Source organism: Schistocerca serialis, chromosome 5 (assembly GCF_023864345.2).
Source record: "Schistocerca serialis cubense isolate TAMUIC-IGC-003099 chromosome 5, iqSchSeri2.2, whole genome shotgun sequence".
NCBI classification, from domain to species: Eukaryota; Metazoa; Arthropoda; class Insecta; order Orthoptera; family Acrididae; genus Schistocerca; species Schistocerca serialis.
The window spans coordinates 147,563,007-147,586,539 of record NC_064642.1 but is presented as its reverse complement, the minus strand read 5'-3'; the positions used below and the strand labels follow the sequence as shown (position 1 = coordinate 147,586,539).

General features: G+C 39.6%; 1 protein-coding gene across 1 annotated transcript in view; it reads right to left on the bottom strand.

Moving 5' to 3' along the window:
- The window catches only part of LOC126481282 (papilin), a 260,118-nt gene that overhangs the window by 81,388 nt on the left and 155,197 nt on the right, over positions 1-23,533 (bottom strand). Inside the window, exons 26-27 of the mRNA XM_050104920.1 lie at positions 22,146-22,316; positions 9,881-10,306 (exon numbers count right to left, since the gene is read on the bottom strand). Of these exons, the coding sequence (XP_049960877.1) occupies positions 9,881-10,306; positions 22,146-22,316 (597 nt within the window). The remainder of the gene's footprint in view (positions 1-9,880; positions 10,307-22,145; positions 22,317-23,533) is intronic.

Below are 23,533 nucleotides of genomic sequence, written 5' to 3'. Positions count from 1 at the left end.
CAATATTATTAATTCCCTTAATTTGAAAATGAACACATCATTTTAACAAGGTATTAACATTTGTGTTCTAATGCAAAGCTAAGTTACAGGTAAATCATCATACACTTGAACAGCACTGAAAGAAAAGCATCATATGCATCACTTATACAATAAAATATCATACATATGATGGAATGTACACATGGAAGAATCCTGAAGATATTAGAAGGTATCAGATAGATTATATAATGGTAAGACAGAGATTTAGGAACCAGATTTTAAATTGTAAGACATTTCCAGGGGCAGATGTGGACTCTGACCACAATCTATTGGTTATGACCTATAGATTAAAACTGAAGAAACTGCAAAAAGGTGGAAATTTAAGGAGATGGGACCTGGATAAACTGACTAAACCAGAGGTTGTACAGAGTTTCAGGGAGAGCATAAGGGAACAAAGGGAACAATTGACAGGAATGGGGGGAAGAAATACAGTAGAAGAAGAATGGATAGCTCTCAGGGATGAAGTAGTGAAGGCAGCAGAGGATCAAGTAGGTAGAAAGACGAGGGCTAGTAGAAATCCTTGGGTAACAGGAGGAATATTGAATTTAATTGATGAAAGGAGAAAATACAAAAATGCAGTAAATGAAGCAGGCAAAAAGGAATACAAACGCATCAAAAATGAGATCGACAGGAAGTGCAAAATGGCTAAGCAGGGATGGCTAGAGGACATATGTAAGGATGTAGAGGCTTATCTCACTAGGAGTAAGATAGATACTGCCTACAGGAAAATTGAAGAGACCTTTGGAGAAAAGAGAACCACTTGTATGATTATCAAGAGCTCAGGTGGAAACCCAGTTCTAAGCAAAGAAGGGAAAGCAGAAAGGTGGAAGGAGTATATAGAGGGTCTATACAAGGGCGGTGAACTTGAGGACAATATTATGGAAATGTAAGAGGATGTAGATGAAGATAAAATGGGAGATACGATATTGCGTGAAGAGTTTGACAGAGCACTGAAAGACCCGAGTCAAAACAAGGCCCCGGGAGTAGACAACATTCCATTAGAACAACTGACAGCCTTGGGAGAGCCAGTCCTGACAAAACTCTACCATCTGGTGAGCAAGACGTATGAGACAGGCAAAATACCCTCAGACTTTAGGAAGAATATAATAATTCCAATTCCAAAGAAAGCATGTGTTGACAGTTGTGAAAATTACCGAACTATCAGTTTAATAAGTCACAGCTGCAAAACACTAATGCGAATTCTTTACAGAAAAATAGAAAGATCAGTTTGGATTCTGTACAAATGTTGCAACATGTGAGGCAATACTGACTCTACAACTTATCTTAGAAGAAAGATTAAGGAACCACAAACCTACGTTTCTAGCATTTGTAGACTTAGAGAAAACTTTTGACAATGTTGACTGGAATACTCTCTTTCAAATTCTTAAGGTGGCAGGGGTAAAATACAGGGAGCAAAAGGCTATTTACAATTTGTACAGAAACCAGATGGCAGTTATAAGAGTGGAGAGACATGAAAGGGAAGCAGTGGTTGGGAAGGGAGTGAGACAGGGTTGTAGCCTGTTATTCAATCTGTATATTGAGCAAGCAATAAAGGAAACAAAAGAAAAGTTCGGAGTAGGTATTAAAATCCATTGAGAAGAAATAAAAACTTTCAGGTTCACCGACGACATTGTAATTCTGTCAGAGACAGCAAAGGACTTGGAAGAGCACTTGAACGGAATGGACAGTGTCTTGAAAGGAGGATATAAGATGAACATCAACAAAAGCAAAACGAGGATAATGGAATGTAGTCGAATTAAGACGGGTGACGCTGAGGGTATTAGATTAGGAAATGAGACACTTAAAGTAGTAAAGGAGTTATGTTATTTGGGGAGCAAAATAACTGATTATGGTCGATGTAGAGAGGATATAAAATGTGTACTGGCAATGGGAAGGAAAGTGTTTCTGAAGAAGAGAAATTTGTTAACATCGAGTATAGATCTAAGTGTCAGGAAGTAGTTTCTGAAAGTATTAGTATGGAGTGTAGCCATGTATGGAAGTGAAACATGGACTATAAATAGTTTGGACAAGAAGAGAATAGAAGCTTTCGAAATGTGGTGCTACAGAAGAATGCTGAAGATTAGATGGGTAGATCACATAACTAATAATGAGGAGGTAGTGAATAGAATTGGGGAGCAGAGGAGTTTGTGGCACAACTTGACATGAAGAAGGGACCAGTTGGTAGGACATGTTCTGAGGCATCAAGGGATCACCAATTTAGTATTGGAGGGCAGGGTGGAGGGTAAAAATCATAGAGGGAGACCAACAGATGAATACACTAAGCAGATTCAGAAGGATGTTGGTCGCTCTAAGTACTGGGAGACGAAGAAACTTGCAAAGGATAGAGTAGCATGGAGAGCTGCATCAAATCAGTCTCAGGACTGAAGACCACAACAACAACAATGATGGAATGTGGGGATACAGTTGTATTGTCATGCTGTAACCACTCTCAAGTACAAGTCCAAAACCAAGGTCATCAATGAAGTACAATACTTAGCACTGAAAGCATGTTTATTATGAACACCATCTTACAGGCAGAACAGAACTGAACTCCTGGACAAAGAATGCTGCTATTTATCCAATGCCCCCACCACCTCTCAGGGAACGGAAAAAAAAAAAAATATGTGTTTTTCTCTCAAGAAAATGATTTAAAACTTGGTTATTATGCATGTTTTACAGAGTCAGAACTGGAACTTTTTTACGGCAAATTATAAGTTGCCATTCATCTTCCAAATTATTAAAAGTACTCCATACCTCCACATCTAGCCCCCGCCCCTCTGATTTGGGCACTCTTGATGCTAGCCAGGGATGCTAACCATGCCATCATGGTGCCTGCACCGGAACTTCATGATCATTGAGCAGGTTTTCAGCTTCCTTGAACCTCGATCTGCGCCTCATGACTGTAGTAGGTCTTTATATGGAGGACATGGACAACATCCATATTCTTTTGTCATCTTGATGAAGGGTCATAATCCTCAACTTCATATGTAACATCTGACAAACAATGAGGGATATGATATGGCCCAAAGTAGTGTGTTAGTAACTTTCAAACAGTCTTACTCTCTGCACAGTCCTAGACTATATCTCACTGGTTGGTGTTTGAAGCTATGGCATTCTCGGTCTCTCTCCTGGCCATCCAGGGTCTGTAAGCAAGCCAGTGCATTGCTTCTTTGGTAGTGGTGATGAAGTGTTTCACACAGTTGAAATGTGAATAATGTATTCATTATTGTCTCTGCCTCGTGACTGTGGAACAGAAAGAATGGTGTGAATCCTGCAGTGTCTTACTTCGCAGTGTTGTATGCGAATGTAACAACAGGTGTTATTACATTCCAGTCTCTCTTTTTGATATCAGCATACATCAAGAGCATACATGCCAATGTCTTATTAAAGTATTCTCTGAGGCCATTTTTCTGTGGATGGTAGGCAATTGTCATCCTGTGAGTGATGCCATAACATGAAATCACTTCTGATACCATCTTGACTGGAGAACTTTTCCATGATTCAAGATCATCACATGAGGTGCTACACAATGATGTCTTCTACAAGGAACTTTTGCAATTCCTGGAGATTTAGCAGTCAACACAGCTTTGATGTCAGTGTACTGGGTGAGATAGCCTGTGCAGATTATAATCTATGAATTCCCTTTCGTTGTGTTTGGAAACCCCCCCCCCCCCCCCCTCAAGATGTCAGTTCCAGTTTGGTGGAATGGCGTTGATGTAGGCAGAACTGGTACCACATGCCTCGGAGGTAACGGCAGAATGTGCTTCTGTGACTGGCATTCCTTACAGTGGCTCACATAGTGTCTAAGGAATTGGTAGAGACCCAGCCAATGATAACATGCATCTCATTCTGTGCAGAGTCTTCAAAAATCCCAGGTGACCAGATGCTAAAATGCCATGGCAATACTTCAGAATAGCCGGCTGTAGAAGAGCTGACATGATGAGCAACTATTTCTCCCCATTGGATCACAGTTCTTGTATAATGCTCAGTTTATTAACTTAAATTCTCCTTTAGATACTCCCTCCTTCTTCAAGGCTTCTATGGTTTTCAGCAATGCTGCATCTTGCCTCTGTTCAGCAGCCATATCATTTAGTGCTGCAATGACTGAGATTTCATCCACAAAAGGATTCCTTGAAAAGCACATGATGTCCTTGTGTTTGTCTCTGTATTTGTGTTCCATTTTGATGTCATACTCCTTAAGCCACAGTGCCCATCCAGCAAGTCAAACCAGTAGATCCTTCAGGCTAGTCAGCATAGAGAATGAGGGTCTGTCACAACAGTGAACAGTTTGCCAAATAAATATGGCCATAATCTGTTATGGCTTGGCCCAAACAACTCCAAGGCACTCTTTCTCAGTGATAGAATAGATCATCGCTGGCTTAGAGAGTGCTATGGAGGCATAAATTATCATCTTTTGAGCACCTTCCTCAGTCGGAACCTGAACTGCACCTGTACTTTATCTGCTAGATGTAGAGTTGTGTCTCAGCATTTTTGTCATACACTGCTAGGACTGGAGAAGATTTTAGTGCCTCATTGAGAATAAAGACAGCTCTTCCTTGTGCCTCAATCCAGGAAAGTTTGGCATCTCTCTGTTGTAGTTCTTGCAATGGTACAGAAGTCCAGCAGTATGAGCACATTTTGAGCAAACTTCCTTTATCATGAATATGCTGAAGAGTTAGAAAATTTAATCCTGCTCTTATTTTCTCTGGATCAGGATGAACACCACTGGTATTCATTACATGCTGAAAGATTTTTATTTCTTGGAGAGCAAAGAGACACTTTTTCAGATTCAAGTTGAGGCTTGATGCTTGAATACTCTTCAAGATGGTTAGCTTAGATGTTCTTCAAATGTCTCTGAAAAAATGACAGTAACATCCAGAGAGCAAAGACATGTCACCCATTTAATGTGTTGCAGCAGATTGTCCCTCATGATTTTGAAGGTGGATGGAGTGATACACAGTCAAAATGTCATGACCTTGAACACAAGGATATCATGAAGTGTTATGAGGGTAGTATTTTTTCTGTCATTGTCATCAACCTCAATTTGCCAGTAGCCTAGTACCCAGACAAGTTCGCTGTCAGTGACAACATTAATGAGATTTCCTGGTATCTTGGTGACTGTCATTCATGGAAGATTTCCATCTGCGATGGCCTCACCTCCAAACATGTTTGCCTCGCTCAGTTTTCCAGAATTCGGCGGGTAGATGAAGGCTCAAACCTCTATATGACAACAGGGAATGGCTATGGCTTGTTAGGAAATAACATGTCCAGGGTGCAGTGATAGGGTTCATCTCACAGGTCAGCTGTAATCATCTGCAATTGAGTGGCATGAACAGAACTGTTGTGATGGTTGACATCTGGCAGTGTAGTAGTTGTTGAAAACACACTTGCTCTCTGCACAGTAAAGTACAATAGATAGTACATGGTAAAAATGGAAATGAGCGTTTGGCATTATTGGCTGGGAGGCCACTTGCAGGGCAGGTCCGGCCGCCTTGGTGCAGGTCTTATTACATTCGACGCCACATTGGGCAACCTGCACATCAGATGGGGATGAAATGATGATGGAGACAGCACAACACCCAGTCCCTGAGCGGAGAAAATCTCCGACCCAGCAGGGAATTGAACCCAGGCACATAGGATGGCAATCTGTCACACTGACCACTAAGCTATTGGGGTGGACAGTACGTGGTGGAAACACACCACTTTGCTAACCTCTATCCTCCAGATATCTTTTTTTCTGTGGGGCATTAAACTTGGCATTTGAATTGGAAATAACTCTATTTCTGAGGTGCTGAATTGCCATTTGACAACTGAAGCATAAGTTCGTTGAGTCCATTCTTACTGGTATGTTCAACTGGTGGCGAAGATTGGTGCTAAAGATCAACTTCTTCTTCAATCTTCTCTAGTACTTCCTGACTTATGGGGTCGACATTCATGTCTGTTATCTACTGCTTACTCTGGTTCCCTTAAAATGCTCTCTTCTCTCACTATCTCGTTTCTGAGAGAGGCAAGGTCAAGGTTGTCTTCTGCAGTTGCCATAGGGACCACATTTGGGAGTTGGCCACACTTCTTTCATTCAACTAGTTTCTGTTGCATTTCATTAATGCACTAGTACCACTTATTCTTTGTTTGTTGTAACATCCTTTACCAGAACAGCTTGGTACAAGTCTTCCGTGATCCCAGTCATCAAATGTGAAATTTTATCAGTTTCTGTCATTTTTGGATTCACAATGTGGTATAGTGCCAAAAGGTTCTGTGTGTTGAATTGTGTTGTTTCCTCCTGACACTGGGCTCTGTTTTTCAATTGTTCCTCTTCAAAGTGGGCTCGCTATTGATTGTCCCAGCTATCAAGTTTCTGTTTGATGTTCTTGGACCATTGCTGTGCTGTGCCATCCAAGTAAAACTACACATTTGTCAAACACTTCATGTCACCCGCCCCACTGTATTTGACGACTCAGTGGACTCAATTAACCATTTCGTTGTTTCCTGACTAGCTTCTCAGAAAAACACTGATGGATGCCTGTGTGCACCTAACTTATTGCTGGTCTGGAATCCATTGGTATCCTGGATATATAGAACTTGGGAATAAATATACTGCATGTACTCCAGTTCCTGTCAGTATAGGTGACACCTGTTGCATTGCCTAATTGGAGCCACAGTGCTTCAGATATTTTGAAGTACCTGGTGTTTTCACTGAACAATGTCACATCGTAACCACACTCAATAACCAATCCAAAATCAGAGTCATCAATGAAGTACAACACTTAGCAGTGAAAGCATGTTTATTACAAACATCAACTTACAGCAAGAACAGAACTGAGCTCCTGGACAGAGGGTGCTGCTATTTATACAAACACTGATTACTCCAGAATACACAAACACAAGAAGTTTTGAGAACCTTTCAAAAATGACAAACACTAAATAACAAATATTTGCTGGTTAGCAAGTCTGAAATGGCAATCCGCAGTACACTAGCCAACAACGCTAACAGCTATGCCACACTACATGCACTACAGCTGGTGGCAGTAGGTTAAGTTGAAATTAAAAATAAATTTGCCTCTTGACTGCAAAAATTATCTTCAGTTTCTTTTTATTGTGTCATGATTGATTTCATGGCCACCAGATCTATGCTCAGATGCAGCTCTCCACATTAAAACAACCTTTTCTACAAAAATTACATTATGCCATTGCATATACTACACAACAACATTTCTTGTTGACTATGTGTTACAAATTCCTTAAGCTCTTCCAGTCATGAGCTCAGTAAATGTTCTTATGCTTAAGTCAAAAGTGCAGGTAAAGTAATAATTTCACATGATCATAGACAAAAACATTACTACAATGAAATTAACTAACATAAGCATGCTACGTGTTGGCTAATAATGTTGGGAACCAGTTTACATCTTGAATTAAGAATCATCTGTAATGAGGGTCTGTATGTCATACTCCATGATCATCATGCATTTTTTGTACCAAAACCTTATGATAAAATAGGTAACAAAATATTACTCTATACACCATGGGATAGACAGCTCTAGACTAAAATTAGGTATGTTATTCATCTATCAGTACATAATATGGTGAAAAACAGGTGGTAAAATTTACAGGACAGTTATGTGTAATATATGATGTATTATTTGTTGTGACATGCATTAAATCTATTTCATATTAAGTTTTATGCACTTATAATACACAAATGAAACTCAGGAAGACACTGTCACATAAACTGATAAAGTATCATATGGAGGTATTACAGACACTCCCAAGGATTAACACACTGGTGCCTCAAAATGAGAGGGATCACATTTGGTAACCACTGTACATACTACATTTTACACCAAATCCTTGGGCTGTCTGACAAAACCCGCCTGTCCTCAAGACATATTTACCACACAACATAATAGTGGAATAAGATTATATAATCATGTTTTGCATGGGTGTTTAGGATTCATTTTCTTATTGCCATATATAAACTGTTGATGTGAGAGTGGCTCCTCAACACCAATTCACAACATCTGTCAATGACTTTTCATTCAAGCTGTGTCCTTTCTATCACGGAACCTTCAACCAAGTAACATATTTCACTTGATACCACATATGATCAATCATATTTGCATGACCAATGTTTTGTGTGAGTGATGTTTTCAGAGTCGATCCCAGTTGGTATGGAGGAGATTTCTTATTTCCGTATCTGTCACTTACACTTATGAGCCAATACATAATGACTACCTGCTTAGTAGGGAGTTGGTCCACCTTTTGAATGCAACACAGCAGCGATTCTGGAAATGCAGTGATACTGCATGGCATAGTTTCAACAAGCCCTTGCTAGGTTACCAGATGTACACGGCACCAGATATTTATGCACATGTCATGTAGTTGCTTTAAATTTTGGGCTGGTGGTTTGTGAGTGCAAAGCTCGTGCCCTGTAGCAGCCCAGATGTGTTCCATAGTGTTCAGATCAGGCAAATCTGGTGGCCAAAACATCCACAGTACCATGCTCCTCAAGCAATTACAGCACAATTCTGGTCTTGTGACACAGACAGTTATTCGGCTAGAAGATGCTATTGGCACAAGGGAGGGCACCAAGCATGAAGGAACGCAGGTGGCTCACGTTACTGTTCATGTAGTTTTCTGTTGTTTTTGATTACTACCATAGGCCCCATGGAAGGCCAGGTGAATGTCACCCATAGCATAATACTGCCCCTGTCAACCTGCATCCAAGACATGGTGCCTGTTTCTAGCGGCCGCTCACCTTGATGGCAGCATATACTGACAAGTCCATTGACCTGGTGTGACCCAGAAATGTGACTTATCTAACAAGATGACACAATTCTGTTGATCCACACTCCAATCTTGATGATCTTACGTCAATTACATTTGCAACTGATGATAGGTCAACATTGGAATACATAAGAGTCAGTGCAGAGCTCCATGTTCAGTGGTGTAAAAACACTTATGCCTGCACCAACATTGTACTCCATCACTAGATCTGACACAGATTCTGCTTTCCAGAGTGGGCAAGCCTGTGATGTGACATGGATACCCAACAAATTGTTGCCTAACTGTGGATTCATCATCCTTCAACCACCTTCCACAAATGCTCTTGTGAACAGTTGACCAGCTTCGCCATTTCTGGGATGCTCATTCACAGACATTGGGCCACAATCTTCTGCCCCTTGTCAAAGTCACTTATGTCAGTGGACATCCCCATTTGCAGCCATTATTACTGCTAGTATGATTCCCCACTTGTTTCTGCTCCACTAGAATGATGTTCTGTTTATATAATTCCCTTATCATATACATGCCACAACACCATGAGATGGCACTCAATCCTATGTTAAGTAGCGATCATTATTTTTTGGCATATTAGTATATATCCACATATGTCATATCCTGCTCACTGACTGTTTGTATATACAAAACTCACGAACTGCAAGCAAAAACAAGTTTCAAATATTTCCTGGTTGCTTCATCATGCCTTATACCTAAGTAAGTTGTAGAATTATCAGAATATGAATTGCAACAACTTTTAGTCATACTATGTGCTTTGACATGCCACAACTAAAAACAAATGGAATTAGCTGAGTTGTTCAAAAGCATGCCTAGATCAAGGCACAATATCCTTCATATGAATAAATAAAATACATCATCAATGGTGTTCTCTAATGTGAAGAGAATAGCTGATGCAATAAAAATGTAAATATATATGTTGTTTTGAAGCTGAGATCCTTTGAAGACAGACATCAACTAATACACTGCCCATAAGACTTAATTTTTCATTTAATTATATTATTTGAAACTTTACTATCATTTTTTTGTCCCAAAGTGTAAGTGCACTGACCTTGTCCTTTAAATGCTCCACACTGCCTCTCACACTGTTCTTCTGATTGGAATCTGTTGGCATTTCCTCCACAACCACCATATGCAAATGATCCACATCTTCCAGAGCGCTTGTCATAATACCATGACACAATTGAGCCTTGACAGGGACCAGGATCTACTGGTGCACTGCAGATATCTGTGCTTTCTATCTCATTCATCCTATCATCCTGGGTGGTTAGTAGCAAAGCGCTCACATCAGGGGCAGAAGTTGTAAAGTGATACCTCTTACAGTACTGTTCACACTGCTGTTTGTCATCAAATTTATTTTTGTTGCCTTGGCATCCACCATAGTCAAATTCATAGCATGAATCAGTCACTCTATCATAATACCACTGAGGAATGCTTCCACTGCAGGGTCCAACAACCCTAGGAAGATTGCAAATATCTGCAACAAGGAAAAAAATTTCATAGTCTATGTGTATTTTTCTATAACGCCAATTTATTCAGCAAACATTTTCTTCAACAAGACCACAAATATACAGTTTAATTTTCTTTTTAAATAAAATTATAAGAAATGAAGATTTTGTTTTTATCGACTCTGAAGCACATTGATATTGTCTTATTTGCTTATATGTTGAGCAGCAATTGCAGCACTCTGAAGGAGATGATACATCCTGCTTATACATGAAGACTTTAATAATTTATAATTAACTAACATGGGGATGAAAAAAAGTTTGTGATGTGGAACCTGAGGCGTAAAAGAGAGAATAAAGAGAAAGTGAAATATTGCAATCACACTTTATGGATTACTTTTTTATCTATTTGTGATTGCAAATTATACAGTGCTCCAAATCTTTGTAATTTCTTCACATTATTATTTCTCATTCTTGCTATGTTTACTGTTTTGCTCTCTTCTCACTTGGAATTCTAAATGACTTATCATACTGAGCAGAAGTCATATAAACCTAAATTTAATGGGATGTTTATTGGTCCCTGTAGATTTCCTGAAAATTCTAACAATCAGACGACTGCTGCAGTACATACACTCCTGGAAATTGAAATAAGAACACCGTGAATTCATTGTCCCAGGAAGGGGAAACTTTATTGACACATTCCTGGGGTCAGATACATCACATGATCACACTGACAGAACCACAGGCACATAGACACAGGCAACAGAGCATGCACAATGTCGGCATTAGTACAGTGTATATCCATCTTTCGCAGCAATGCAGGCTGCTATTCTCCCATGGAGACGATCGTATAGATGCTGGATGTAGTCCTGTGGAACGGCTTGCCATGCCATTTCCACCTGGCGCCTCAGTTGGACCAGTGTTCGTGCTGGACGTGCAGACCGCGTGAGACGACGCTTCATCCAGTCCCAAACATGCTCAATGGGGGACAGATCCGGAGATCTTGCTGGCCAGGGTAGTTGACTTACACCTTCTACAGCACGTTGGGTGGCACGGGATACATGCGGACGTGCATTGTCCTGTTGGAACAGCAAGTTCCCTTGCCGGTCTAGGAATGGTAGAACGATGGGTTCGATGACAGTTTGGATGTACCGTGCACTATTCAGTGTCCCCTCGACGATCACCAGTGGTGTACGGCCAGTGTAGGAGATCGCTCCCCACACCATGATGCCGGGTGTTGGCCCTGTGTGCCTCGGTCGTATGCAGTCCTAATTGTGGCGCTCACCTGCACGGCGCCAAACACGCATACGACCATCATTGGCACCAAGGCAGAAGTGACTCTCATCACTGAAGACGACACGTCTCCATTCGTCCCTCCATTCACGCCTGTCGCGACACCACTGGAGGCGGGCTGCACGATGTTGGGGCGTGAGCGGAAGACGGCCTAATGGTGTGCGGGACCGTAGCCCAGCTTCATGGAGACGGTTGCGAATGGTCCTCGCCGATACCCCAGGAGCAACAGTGTCCCTAATTTGCTGGGAAGTGGCGGTGCGGTCCCCAACGGCACTGCGTAGGATCCTACGGTCTTGGCGTGCATCCGTGCGTCGCTGCAGTCCGGTCCCAGGTCGACGGGCACGTGCACCTTCAGCCGACCACTGGCGACAACATCGATGTACTGTGGAGACCTCACGCCCCACATGTTGAGCAATTCGGCGGTACGTCCACCCGGCCTCCCGCATGCCCACTATACGCCCTCGCTCAAAGTCCGTCAACTGCACATACGGTTCACGTCTACGCTGTCGCGGCATGCTACCAGTGTTAAAGACTGCGATGGAGCTCCGTATGCCACGGCAAACTGGCTGACACTGACGGCGGCGGTGCACAAATGCTGCGCAGCTAGCGCCATTCGACGGCCAACACCGCGGTTCCTGGTGTGTCCGCTGTGCCGTGCGTGTGATCATTGCTTGTACAGCCCTCTCGCAGTGTCCGGAGCAAGTATGGTGGGTCTGACACACCGGTGTCAATGTGTTCTTTTTTCCATTTCCAGGAGTGTAGTTCGGACAATTTTGAACAGTCATGTTTTTAAGAGGCCATTGTTGTTCAAGCAACATGTGCACATGTCAAGGCTCAGAAGATGGGTGAAAAGGAGGAACAGTTGATACCAATTATAGTTTGTTGAAAAGCTGATTTTTCAGTGACAAAAGACAACTGAAATGATACGGCATGTGGGCAAGTCTGAACTGGATCAAACAAGCATTCATGATTGTGTAAAGGGACACCCTCCTCTAACATTACCTTTATTCAACAGAAGTAATTGATACCAAAAATATTTTCAAATCTTGTATGGGTTAATATTATCTCAGCTGTTTTCCTAAGGGAATTTCATATGATTTTGTATATGATGTATTATATTTCAGGCTAAAACGTATAAAAAAAATTGATTTATTTTTTGTTGTCACAATCAATATGTATTAGCTCTATATGTACAGTTAAAATTACTCTTCTTTTAGGAACATTTGAAATTACGAAATATTTGGCACAATGAAAATTCCTATTATTAATTATGCAATCTGATGCTAATTATTAAATTTATTTCTAAATTCATTTATAAAATAATAACATAAATGGGTGAATTCCATTTGTTAAGGAAGTTTGTAAACTGCTTGGAATATTGTTACTACCGCAGCATGAGTTAGTAGTGGGCATGCTTCTGATATGATCGGACAATTCTGGCAATAACAATGTAAGTTTTGATTTAAAAGTAGAGATTGTAAGGACAGTGTGATGTTGAAAAATGTGACAAAATAAAAATCAAGATAAAAATAAGCAAATCTTCAATAGTTATCATGTCATTTGAAACATACAAAATCAAAAATTTCAGCCTCAAGAAACAACCCATAGACGAGAAGAACTGGAGCCAACTACTTGAAAAGAACATAATTAAAGAAAGTTATTTGTACATCTTACTCCTCTTGAAGTTTATTAAAAGAAATTTACTACAAAATGAGTGAATATAAACAAATGATGTGAGGGAGGGTAAGATTACAACTGGTGGCATCATCCGGGATCAACTGACTAATAATGAACTTTTGTCTGTTACAGAAGAAGGGACAGTGATTTGTGTCATTTGCATTTTATATATAAATGGGTTTCCAACCACTCAAAGAAAGAAGACTGAGAACGGTCCAACAATGTCATACCAATGGTGATGAGATACTACCAACAATGACGGACCGGATCAATTGAAAGAGGACTTTACAACTATGATGAGGGACATCTAAAAAGGAAAGGTAAGTACAAACTATTTGTAAAATTAATTTTTTTGTGGACTTGTGTGATTGTTAACAAAATGAACAGAGATGAGGGTAGCAGTGATGTAGAAGTGAAAGCTGTGGAATCCAGTCAGGGCATTTTTGAGCCAAGTGAAAGTGTAGTCAACAAAGAAACAGTAAAAACTGATATTCTACAGTTAATTTTAGCAAAACTAGAGGAAATGAAGACAGATAACAACAGCAAATTTAGTGCAGTTAATGATCAGTTAACCAAAAAATTTACTTCACTACAAGGACCATTAACTGACCTGAAAACTGAAAACAATAATAAAATGGATAGGGTACAACAGCAATAGATCAACTTAGTAATCAAGTTTCTGAGCTAAAAAATGGGTTGTCAGATGGATTAAAAAGTGTGAATGAAAAAGTTGATGTCTTAGAAAATAAATGTTTTGGAAAATGAATCTATTGCCGAATCTGCAAGACAAACTAAGAATATTAATGATATGGATATAATAGAGGGAAACATTCCACGTGGCAAAAATATATCTAAAAACAAAGATGATGTGACTTACCAAACCAAACGAAACCAATCCTGGGATTGGAATGACTATTTACCCTCTCCCTTAAAACCCACATCCTTTCGTCTTTCCATTTCCTTCCCTCTTTCCTGATGAAGCAACCGTTGGTTGCGAAAGCTTGAATTTTGTTTGTATGTTTGTGTTTGTTTGTGTGTCTATCGACCTGCCAGCGCTTTCCTTTGGTAAGTCACATCATCTTTGTTTTTAGATATAAGAATATTAATGATGTCAGAACTGAACAGAAGGTCGTAACGGAAAAAATGGAGCAGCAGGACTTTAGTAGCTTAGATCAAAAAATGTTAAATATTGAAAACAATATGCAAACTAATGCAATTGCTTTAGATCAACAAATGTCAGCAGTTCAGGAAAACTGCATTCACAAAAATCTATATTCAAACAATTGTATTGCGTGGTCCAACTTTCCTAACAAAAGTTTTCCATCAAACAATTTACATCCAGTGGATTTTCTGCAACATTGTACAGATAGTTTTGTGTCAGGCATGAGTGACAATCAAAAAATTAAATTTATTAAAAGATGTCTTGAAGGTGAAACTCTGTCTGGGTACATCTAAATTCAAATCAGTGGGAAACATATCAAAGTTTCAAAAAAAGTTTTTCAAATAAATTTTGGTCAGAAGCTGAACAGGGGAGAACTAGAATGGAATTTCTGAATGTTTGTAATTATAGGAATAGGGATGCTACTCTGAAAGAGTTTTGTATGAATCAACTTACGAAATTAACACACTCTGACAAATCATTTGACAAAATGACATTGATTGATGCACTTACAAGGATATTACCAGGAAGGGTCAAGAAAGTCTGTAAACTGTTTGGAATATTGTTAGTACTGCAGAATGTGTTAGTAGTGGGCATGCCTCTCATGTGATCGGACGTGTTTTTAATTTTGGTAATAACAATGTAATTTTTTATTTAAAAGTGGAGATTGTAAAGACGGTGTGATACTGAAAAATCAAGATAAAAACAGGCAAATTTTCAGTAGTTATCATGTCATTTGGAATCTACAATATCAAAAATTTCAGCCTCAAGATTAACACCTTAAACATGAAGAACTGGACCCAACTACAAGAAAAGAAGATAAGTAAAGAAGTTATTTGTACATCTTACTCCTCTAGAAGCTTATTAAAAGAAATTTATTATTAAATGAGTGAAAATCAACAAATGATGCGAGGCATGGTAAAATCACAAGTGACATAGATGTTAAAGGTAGCTGAAAAGTTATATCTCAGATGATAGAAGGATGTCAAACATCCTTAAAACAGTGACTTCATAGAGTTTGCCATGAAGATTGAATGAGAGCTGAAGCTGATACAAAAGCAAGTGGATGGTGAAACTGTGTCTTGTCAAGACCTGTTAACCACAATTAAAACTTTTTAGACAATGTTATTTCTAGAGATAAAATCCAGAAAAGGTTTGGGGTGGTGGTGTTGGTGGGAGGAGGGGGGGGGGGGGAGGATTAAGAAAAACACACTTTGCAAAAATGAAGGGCATAGGCAATGTTGGTCATGTTTTTAATGATATCACTGGCATTTTTCACAATTAATTCATGCCTGTAGAAAGAACAGTAGATACAAAATTCTATCAGAAAATTTGTCAGTAGCTTACAGTCTTGTGGTTAATGTTGCTGACCTCGATCGTATGATCCGGTTTCAATTCCTGGCCAAGTCTAGGATTTCCTCCACTCAGAACTAGGTGTGTGTGTTGTCCTTATGACCATTTCATCACTGATGCAAGTCACTGGGGGGGGGGGGGGGGGGGGGTGCTTACGTGCTTACACCAAGTAGCTGAACACCCCTGCAGGGGACTCCCAGCCAATAGTGTGATATGCACATTATCAGAAAATATTGCAGCACTTTCTAACTTAAATCCAACATGTATGCTTGGATCTCTTTAAGTACCATTGTTTTCTCCTGCTGCATGACACTGCCCTCACTTTTAGACAGCAATGAATCACCTGTTTCTGCTGAAAAGCAATTTGCAACTTTCCACCATCTACTTTATTCTCAAGATCTGCCAAGACTGAATAATTTTATTTTCTGTTCCCAAAACTAAAAATGCACCCATAAGAGTTCAACATTCAGTTGTGTAGTTCCATGAAGTTGTCACTGAGCAACTCAGAACATTCTGAAAGACTTTGATGAGACAATTGAAATGTAATGTATCATGTCAAATGAAACCTATTTTGAATAAATAAACAGTTAAAACTTGTACAACTTTGATTTTGAATTTACCATCATTGTTTGGAAACTTATGGACTGCACTCTGTACAGGAACAAAATTACCACAAACTAACACATTAACATTTTGATTGCTACAGATGCTCTCACTGCATTCTGTGCTGAGTGCTGCTTTGTTGTTGCCTTATACTGGTACCTACATGGAGAGACCACACTCTGGCAGCTACCTGTGTAGTGGTTTTGCTGCATGGCCTGGCTTGCTTGGCTGAATATTACTGGAAAGCTGGGTGTGATGACTTCTTGTGCTGTTCTAAGTTTCACACATTCGATGCAAAATAAATACAGCTATTCTGACAACTTAATTTTTTCACTTCAAAGCTTTTCAAGAAATGAATTACTGCATACACATAGGTTATGTCAATATTGTTTCATGCCTACAAATTACATCTTTCCTGTAGTTTTTTTATAGGATTTTAGAAGTATATGATGAAAGTGATGGGTCACTGTGGATTCACCTCACTGCTTTAGTGTTCTTTCCTAGTTACTCTTCTATAATATCTGCTGTCCTCCACATATTTGTAACTGTAAAACACCAAGGGAAGGATGAATCAATCTGTGGTATCACTCTAATACATCACCATTCTTCGGGGACTACAATAATAACTTCTTTGCTCCAAGTTTGTTACTATGTCTGGTGAGATGTCTTTGACAAATTCATGTCCAATTTGCTTCATATATGATAACGAACTGAACACTTTGCCACAAGAGGACAGACTGCCAAGTGATACAATGTGAAGTGGTATGATGCAATTACGCTGTCCTACTATGTTTACAGACAGGCACATTTCACACACCATTGGCGATGTGCTTGGGCGGACCTGCTGGCTGCTATGAAATACCTATCATCCAATTTTAAGAAACCTATTCAATGAAAACATTTGCTTCTTACCAATCTTACAGCCTGATATATTCACTCAGTACAGGACAGACTTTATTTTTTTTATTCATCATAGCTACTGCACTTATCAAATTAAGATAAGCATCACACACAATTTAAGAATTTTGCAGAAATAAAAACATATTGCATAGATTTTGTGTATGGTTCATTTTAGCTCATACATTGCTGTGAATGAAATGTAGCTAACATATTAAATTGTATTTAAAGCTGAGAGCAGAGTGATATCTATTACCATTGGTTTTTATAGCTAAGGGACGGTTGCACACTGAATGGCCAGTATTTTGCCCATGTGCAACGTGAATCATGTGGACATCATATGTGTCGTATTTCATAAACAGTTCAAGATATCAAAACAAGGCTTTCTTCTAATGATAGCACACAAGGAGGTGCATATTTTTTCATGTGATTAATGCTCAAACTTTTTTATCTATTGAGATATGGAAGTAACTATAGCTTTTTCAATGAAACAATGTACTACCCTTAAGAGCATTTAATATCTCATCAAAAAAGAATACTGTGGCATTGTACACATTAATATTTGTGGTTTTCTATGTGGCCTACTTGGCTTTGATCGAAACCTGTTTTTTATTATGTCACAAGATGTTATCACTAAGTAACTACATGTTTTAATTATTTTGGTTTCCATCAGTACCTTTTGTTTATTTACAACCTTTAGAATGCTTTATAGCTGCATGAAATGATGTCAGCTTTCCAGCTAGTGTCTCAATCAATGCTATTAAAATGGTCTTTATACATGCCTGTCACCATCTTTACGATTTCTTCCTCTGTACAATCACAATGGTGTGCTATTTTTGTTGTTGTCAAAAATGAAGATGAAAACAGCAACACAAATAAAATCACAGCAGTAAATGCACACAGGCTGAATATTGAAAAGCTACTGAGCACTCATGGTGGAAATGCTGCTACCTGGCCACTCTACCTGGCCAATAAGTGCCTCACACATTAATACTTCCAGAGCACTCAGAGGGGGAGGGGAGGGGGAGGGGAGAGGGATGGGGGGAAAGGTGGAGATGATGACAGCCTGTTGTAACATGTCGGGCGTACGTATGCAGTGGCAAGTGAGCACGTGTATACATGTCTAGAGCAGCTGATGAAATGAATAACAGTGTGTGTAAATGCATCCAGAGCACCTGGGGATGTAGCAGTATTAAAACATATCTAGTGCAGTCAAAGGTTTAAGTAAAAATAGATTAGCCATGAAATGAAAAGGTTTTTTTTTGACAATCAGCCTACAAAATTAACTTATCTGCACCTCCAGCTACATTTGGCATCCCATATGGTACATACACAAAAAAGAAAAGAAAGAGAAAGAGAGAGAGAGAGAGAGAGAGAGAGAGAGAGAGAGAGAAGGGGGGCAGGGAGGGAGGGGGGAGGGGGGGAGGAGGGGAGGGGGGAGGGTGGGGGGGGGGAGAGAGAGAGAGAGAGAGAGAGAGAGAGAGAGAGAGAGAGAGAGAGTGGGGGTGGGGGGGGTGCGTGGGAATATTTGTAACACCCTTTCCCTCCCCTTTCCTCACACACACAGTAGCAACATGTAGACAATACGAGGGTGAGTCAAATGAAAACCATAAATTTGTAATAACAAATCGAAATTTCACGCCGTTATCCTGTAAGTTGCTAAGCATGCTACAAACAGCATGCAGAATGGCCTGTAGGTGACAGAATAGTGCAGATGCACACATACCATCGTATTATCAGTATAAAGATGGCCGCCCCACTTGCGACTTGCACTAGGGAAGAACAGCATTCTATTATTCGGTTTTTGTCTAGTGAAGGTGTGAAACCTATTGAAATTTGTCGACGAATGAAGGTTCAGTACGGTGACGCATGTTTGTCACAGCAGCAAGTTTACGAATGGAGTAGGAAGTTCCAAAATGGTGTGACTTCAGTGGAAGATGCTCCTCATCCAGGACAGGCACAACAAGTTGTGACTCCACAGAACATTGCAGCAGTTGAAGCCATAGTGAAGGAAAACTGCCGAGTGACACTGAATGACATTGCAGTATGTTTACAGATTAGTCATGGGTCAGCACACCACATTGTGCATGATGTGCTCCAGTTTCACAAAGTGTCTGCGAGATGGGTGCCACAGCAGCTGACTCCTGAAATGAGAGAATGAGGTGTTGATGCTTGTGAAGAACTTCTTTGGTGCTTTGAATGAGAAGGTGGTGGCTTCCTTGCAAGAATCATTACTGGGGACGAAACCTGGGTTCACTCCCATCAACCGGAAACAAAGAGAGCGAGCAAGGAATGGCGCCATTCCTCATCACCAAAACCAAGGAAGTTTCGAAAAGAACCATCAGCAGGAAAGGTTATGCTGACTCTCTTTTGAGACGAAAAAGGGGTCGTTTTGGAGCTTTACATGCCTAGAGGGACCACTGTCACCAGTGCATCATACACAGATCCCCTTAAAATATCATCTGCAGATTGCAATATAATAAACTGACTTGGATTGCTGTCAGCAGGTGTCCTTTTGCAACATGACAATGCAAGGCCCCACACTGCCCGTACTACAGTTGCAACAATCACAGAACTGCATTTTGAGTGTCTTCCTCATCCGTCATACTCACCAGACCTTGCTCCAAGTGATTTCCATATGTTTGGACCACTCAAAGAGGCAATGGGAGGAAAAACGTCCCATTCTGATGAAGAGGTACGCCACGTGGTGCATGAGTGGTTGTGCGGACTACCAAAAGAATTTTTTTCTAAAGGAATTTATAGACTTTGTAAGTGCTGGAGGACTTCCATTGAGCATGGGGGAGATTATGTTGAAAAGTGATACAGTTTTGTACCACTTCTACACAATAAACAATATTTAAAAAATATATTTAAGGTTTTCATTTGACTCACCCTCGTATAATGTAACAAAGGCATTTGCATGTAAAATGTAGTGTTTTTCATACAGGAACATTCAGTACTTTGTTTAACTATTGGTTAACCATAATATTTAAAGGAAGTAGACTAACTTGCAAGTACTGCAACAAATACTTTTAGAAATATAAAAAATAACTATTACTAAATTCAGAACTGTTAGTTCCTTTCTATCCTTCTTTCCTACCTGATGTGAAACCAACAGTTCCTAAAGCTACATAAAGATTTTTTTTCTATTTATAAATACGTCTATTGGCAGTACTTGCAATATTGTCTGTTGAAGGTAAGTACTGACCAGCCATTCTGAATGCTTGTAAGTTTACATTTTTACTGGTGAATTTTTCTTTTTATAAAATATTAGTTGCTCCTTTTTCAGTACATCTTCATTTTGGACAAATTAGAACCCTTATGAGGTAGTCTAACTTCCGTTACAGCCATTTTTCCTCACTGTATTGTGTTATTGAAAAATCTGGAAGTGCATTCTGAGATCATGCCTTATTATTATTGTTTCATCATGAGACCTGGAGGTTACTGAACAAGCATACATACAAAATTTCAGTATCAAAGACACTGTATACATTCATGGAATACAAGCACAATATCCATATGGTGAAAGCCTTCTGCACATTGTTAAGGGGTTTATTCTTTACTAAGGCTCCTATTATCAGATAACCCTTTCCAGATTTGCCGAAACAGGTCTAACAGAAGAGGAGGTTGACAGATTCTTTCAGCAAATGGAGCTCCATGTAGAGTTGCCATAATACAAGGACGAAAATCAAGGACAAAATCTGGTGATTACAAATATGTGGTTGAAACATGGACCGAAATGTTGTGCAAGTGACCGTTGGTGTGCATTTCAGTTATTTTATACACACACACTCAGACACTGTACTGGAGGTTTCATTGTAAACCAGCTGTGGAAAACTGAAACAATCGAAAAGAATTGATTATTGCACTGCTTCCACAGTCTGTTCTGAAAATAGCAAAGCAATTCTGAAGTGACACGGAATATCAGCACAGGTTTTAATGACTATTGTCAGGTTTGAGGAGTTATGAAACACTTGATCGGTGGACAGTGGCAAAAGTTGTGTAAAAAAATTCTTTTTACTTACTAACCACTTTTTTCGTGGACATTTTCCTCTTCGTCCAGGACACCCATCTTCGATCATAAAATCGCGGACGGTCCACGACGTATGGCAACCCTAGCTCCATCTTATCTTCATACGAAGTTCAAACAATGGAAAATCCAGGATGGAATAAAGACCATGTTATGAAAAGAAAAGATTGCTACTCGCTGTATAGAGGAGATATTGAATTGCAGACAGACACAAGAATAAGACTGCCATACCTGTTGTGCTCCTGACCAACAGACCTTTGTCTACTCTAGAAGAAGGCCTTTTGGCCAAAAGCTCATCATGTATGGCAGTCTTTTTGTTGTGTCTGAACTGCGACTCAACATCTCTTCTATAAGGTGAGTAGCAATCTTTCCTTTTCATACTATTGTATTCATAGTAAGTCTGTATGTATATAACTCAAGACATGGTTGACTAGTGACAAGACTATCAGAATGCACGAAACAGATGGTATCTGTACCACTTTTTTCCAATGTCATCTAGGGGAATACAGGGTCTGTATAAAACATCTGTACAACTACTAGGTTCTGCTATGCAAACAACAAAAAATGTTCATTATATAAGCCGTGAATACTCTCAATAAAAAAAAAAAAAAGAAAAAAACTTCTTATTTGGCAGATTTATTCACTTTACCACCAAATTCTTTTTCTTTTCTGTGCTTCCAGTTTAGTAAAAATATTTACAGCTACATCTGGTATGAAATTCTGTAATGCCATGAGAAAGAGAAACACATCTGGTTACAGTAGTTCTGCTCTTTTGTGTAAAATTTGTAATTATTTTAAAAATTACAATATAGTTATAAATATTTTAAAACATGTTTGGAGACTGTTTAAACAAGATTACCTTGTACATCACCACATTTCTCTTCACACTCCTGATGACTGGAGAAACGGTTGTCATTCCCTTCACAGCCTCCATACAGAAACTGTTTGCACACACCATCCCGGCTATCATAAAACCACTTTGCCATACTCTCAGAGCAAGGCCCTTGTTCATCAGGGAGGAAACAGCTTTCTGAAAAATTATATCATTTTTATAATTTACCACTAAACGGCATCACCAAGTCAGGCATGCCATTAAGTGAAGTGTTGAAATCCTGGGAAACATCCATAACAAAAGGTGCAAAATGTGTCATTATAGGGGGAGGAAATGACATTTATAGAAATGAAAGTATCAATGCAAGAAGAGTACTGAGGGAAACTCTAGGGAAAGCTACTCATTCTGAAGTATAAGTGCTAAGCATTCCTCAAAGACACGACTTGATGGTCGAGTCCTGCGTAAATAAAGAAATTACCAGAACAAATAGGATATTTAGGCAGATATGTAGCAGCTTCCCAAATGTGACTTTCATAAATGCAACAAGCTCACAAAGAGAGCATTTCACAAGGCATGGTTTACACAGAAACAACTGCGGAAAAACTATTCTGTGCAAATAAATTTTGGAAAAATTTGACAAACTACAAGGGCAGACACAGACACCCGTGATACTACCAACGAAGGAAGAGGCAGGAAAGTCTCCACTGTGCCATATAAAAGAAAAAGAAACAACCTCATCACCAACAGAAGCAGACCCACAAACGTCACCATGCCCGATAGAGGAAAAAGAAGCAACATCATCACCAACAGAAGAGGATCCACCACCCACACCCCAAAAAGAGGAACAGATAACGCAAATAACAGGAAAAGAAGTAAGGTCATCAGAGACCCGACAGATAAGATATGGGAGGGGAGAAAGAAAAAATAAACCTATCAGGGACCAGGACTTCCTATATAATGAAGCTGGAAACCGGCCAACCTACAAGAGGCTGTCATCGAAGGAAACTCAGGATTTTCACTGGCCCAAGACCAGCAATGCCACAACATAGCAGACAATCTGAGAAGCACACCGGTACTAGAGTGTAAAAACCAGATGTACCCGGAGACGACAAAACCAGGAGAAAACGAAGGGAGAAAAAACATGAAGATAACGTTATAGAATGTAGAAGGATTGAAAAACGCAGCATGCATAGCTCCAACAGACTTTCTCAAAGGTTATGACGTAGCAATATTCACAGAAACTTTTCTCACAGATCATAGGCAACACCCGAAATTCTATAGCATAAATTTGTTGGCAAAGCAAGGAGAAAGGGGGCGACCCCAAGGGGGAATAACAGTACTACTGAAACCGTCGATAACACTAATTATAGTGACAACAGAACTAAATCACTCCATTCTAATAGAAGTAAAACATT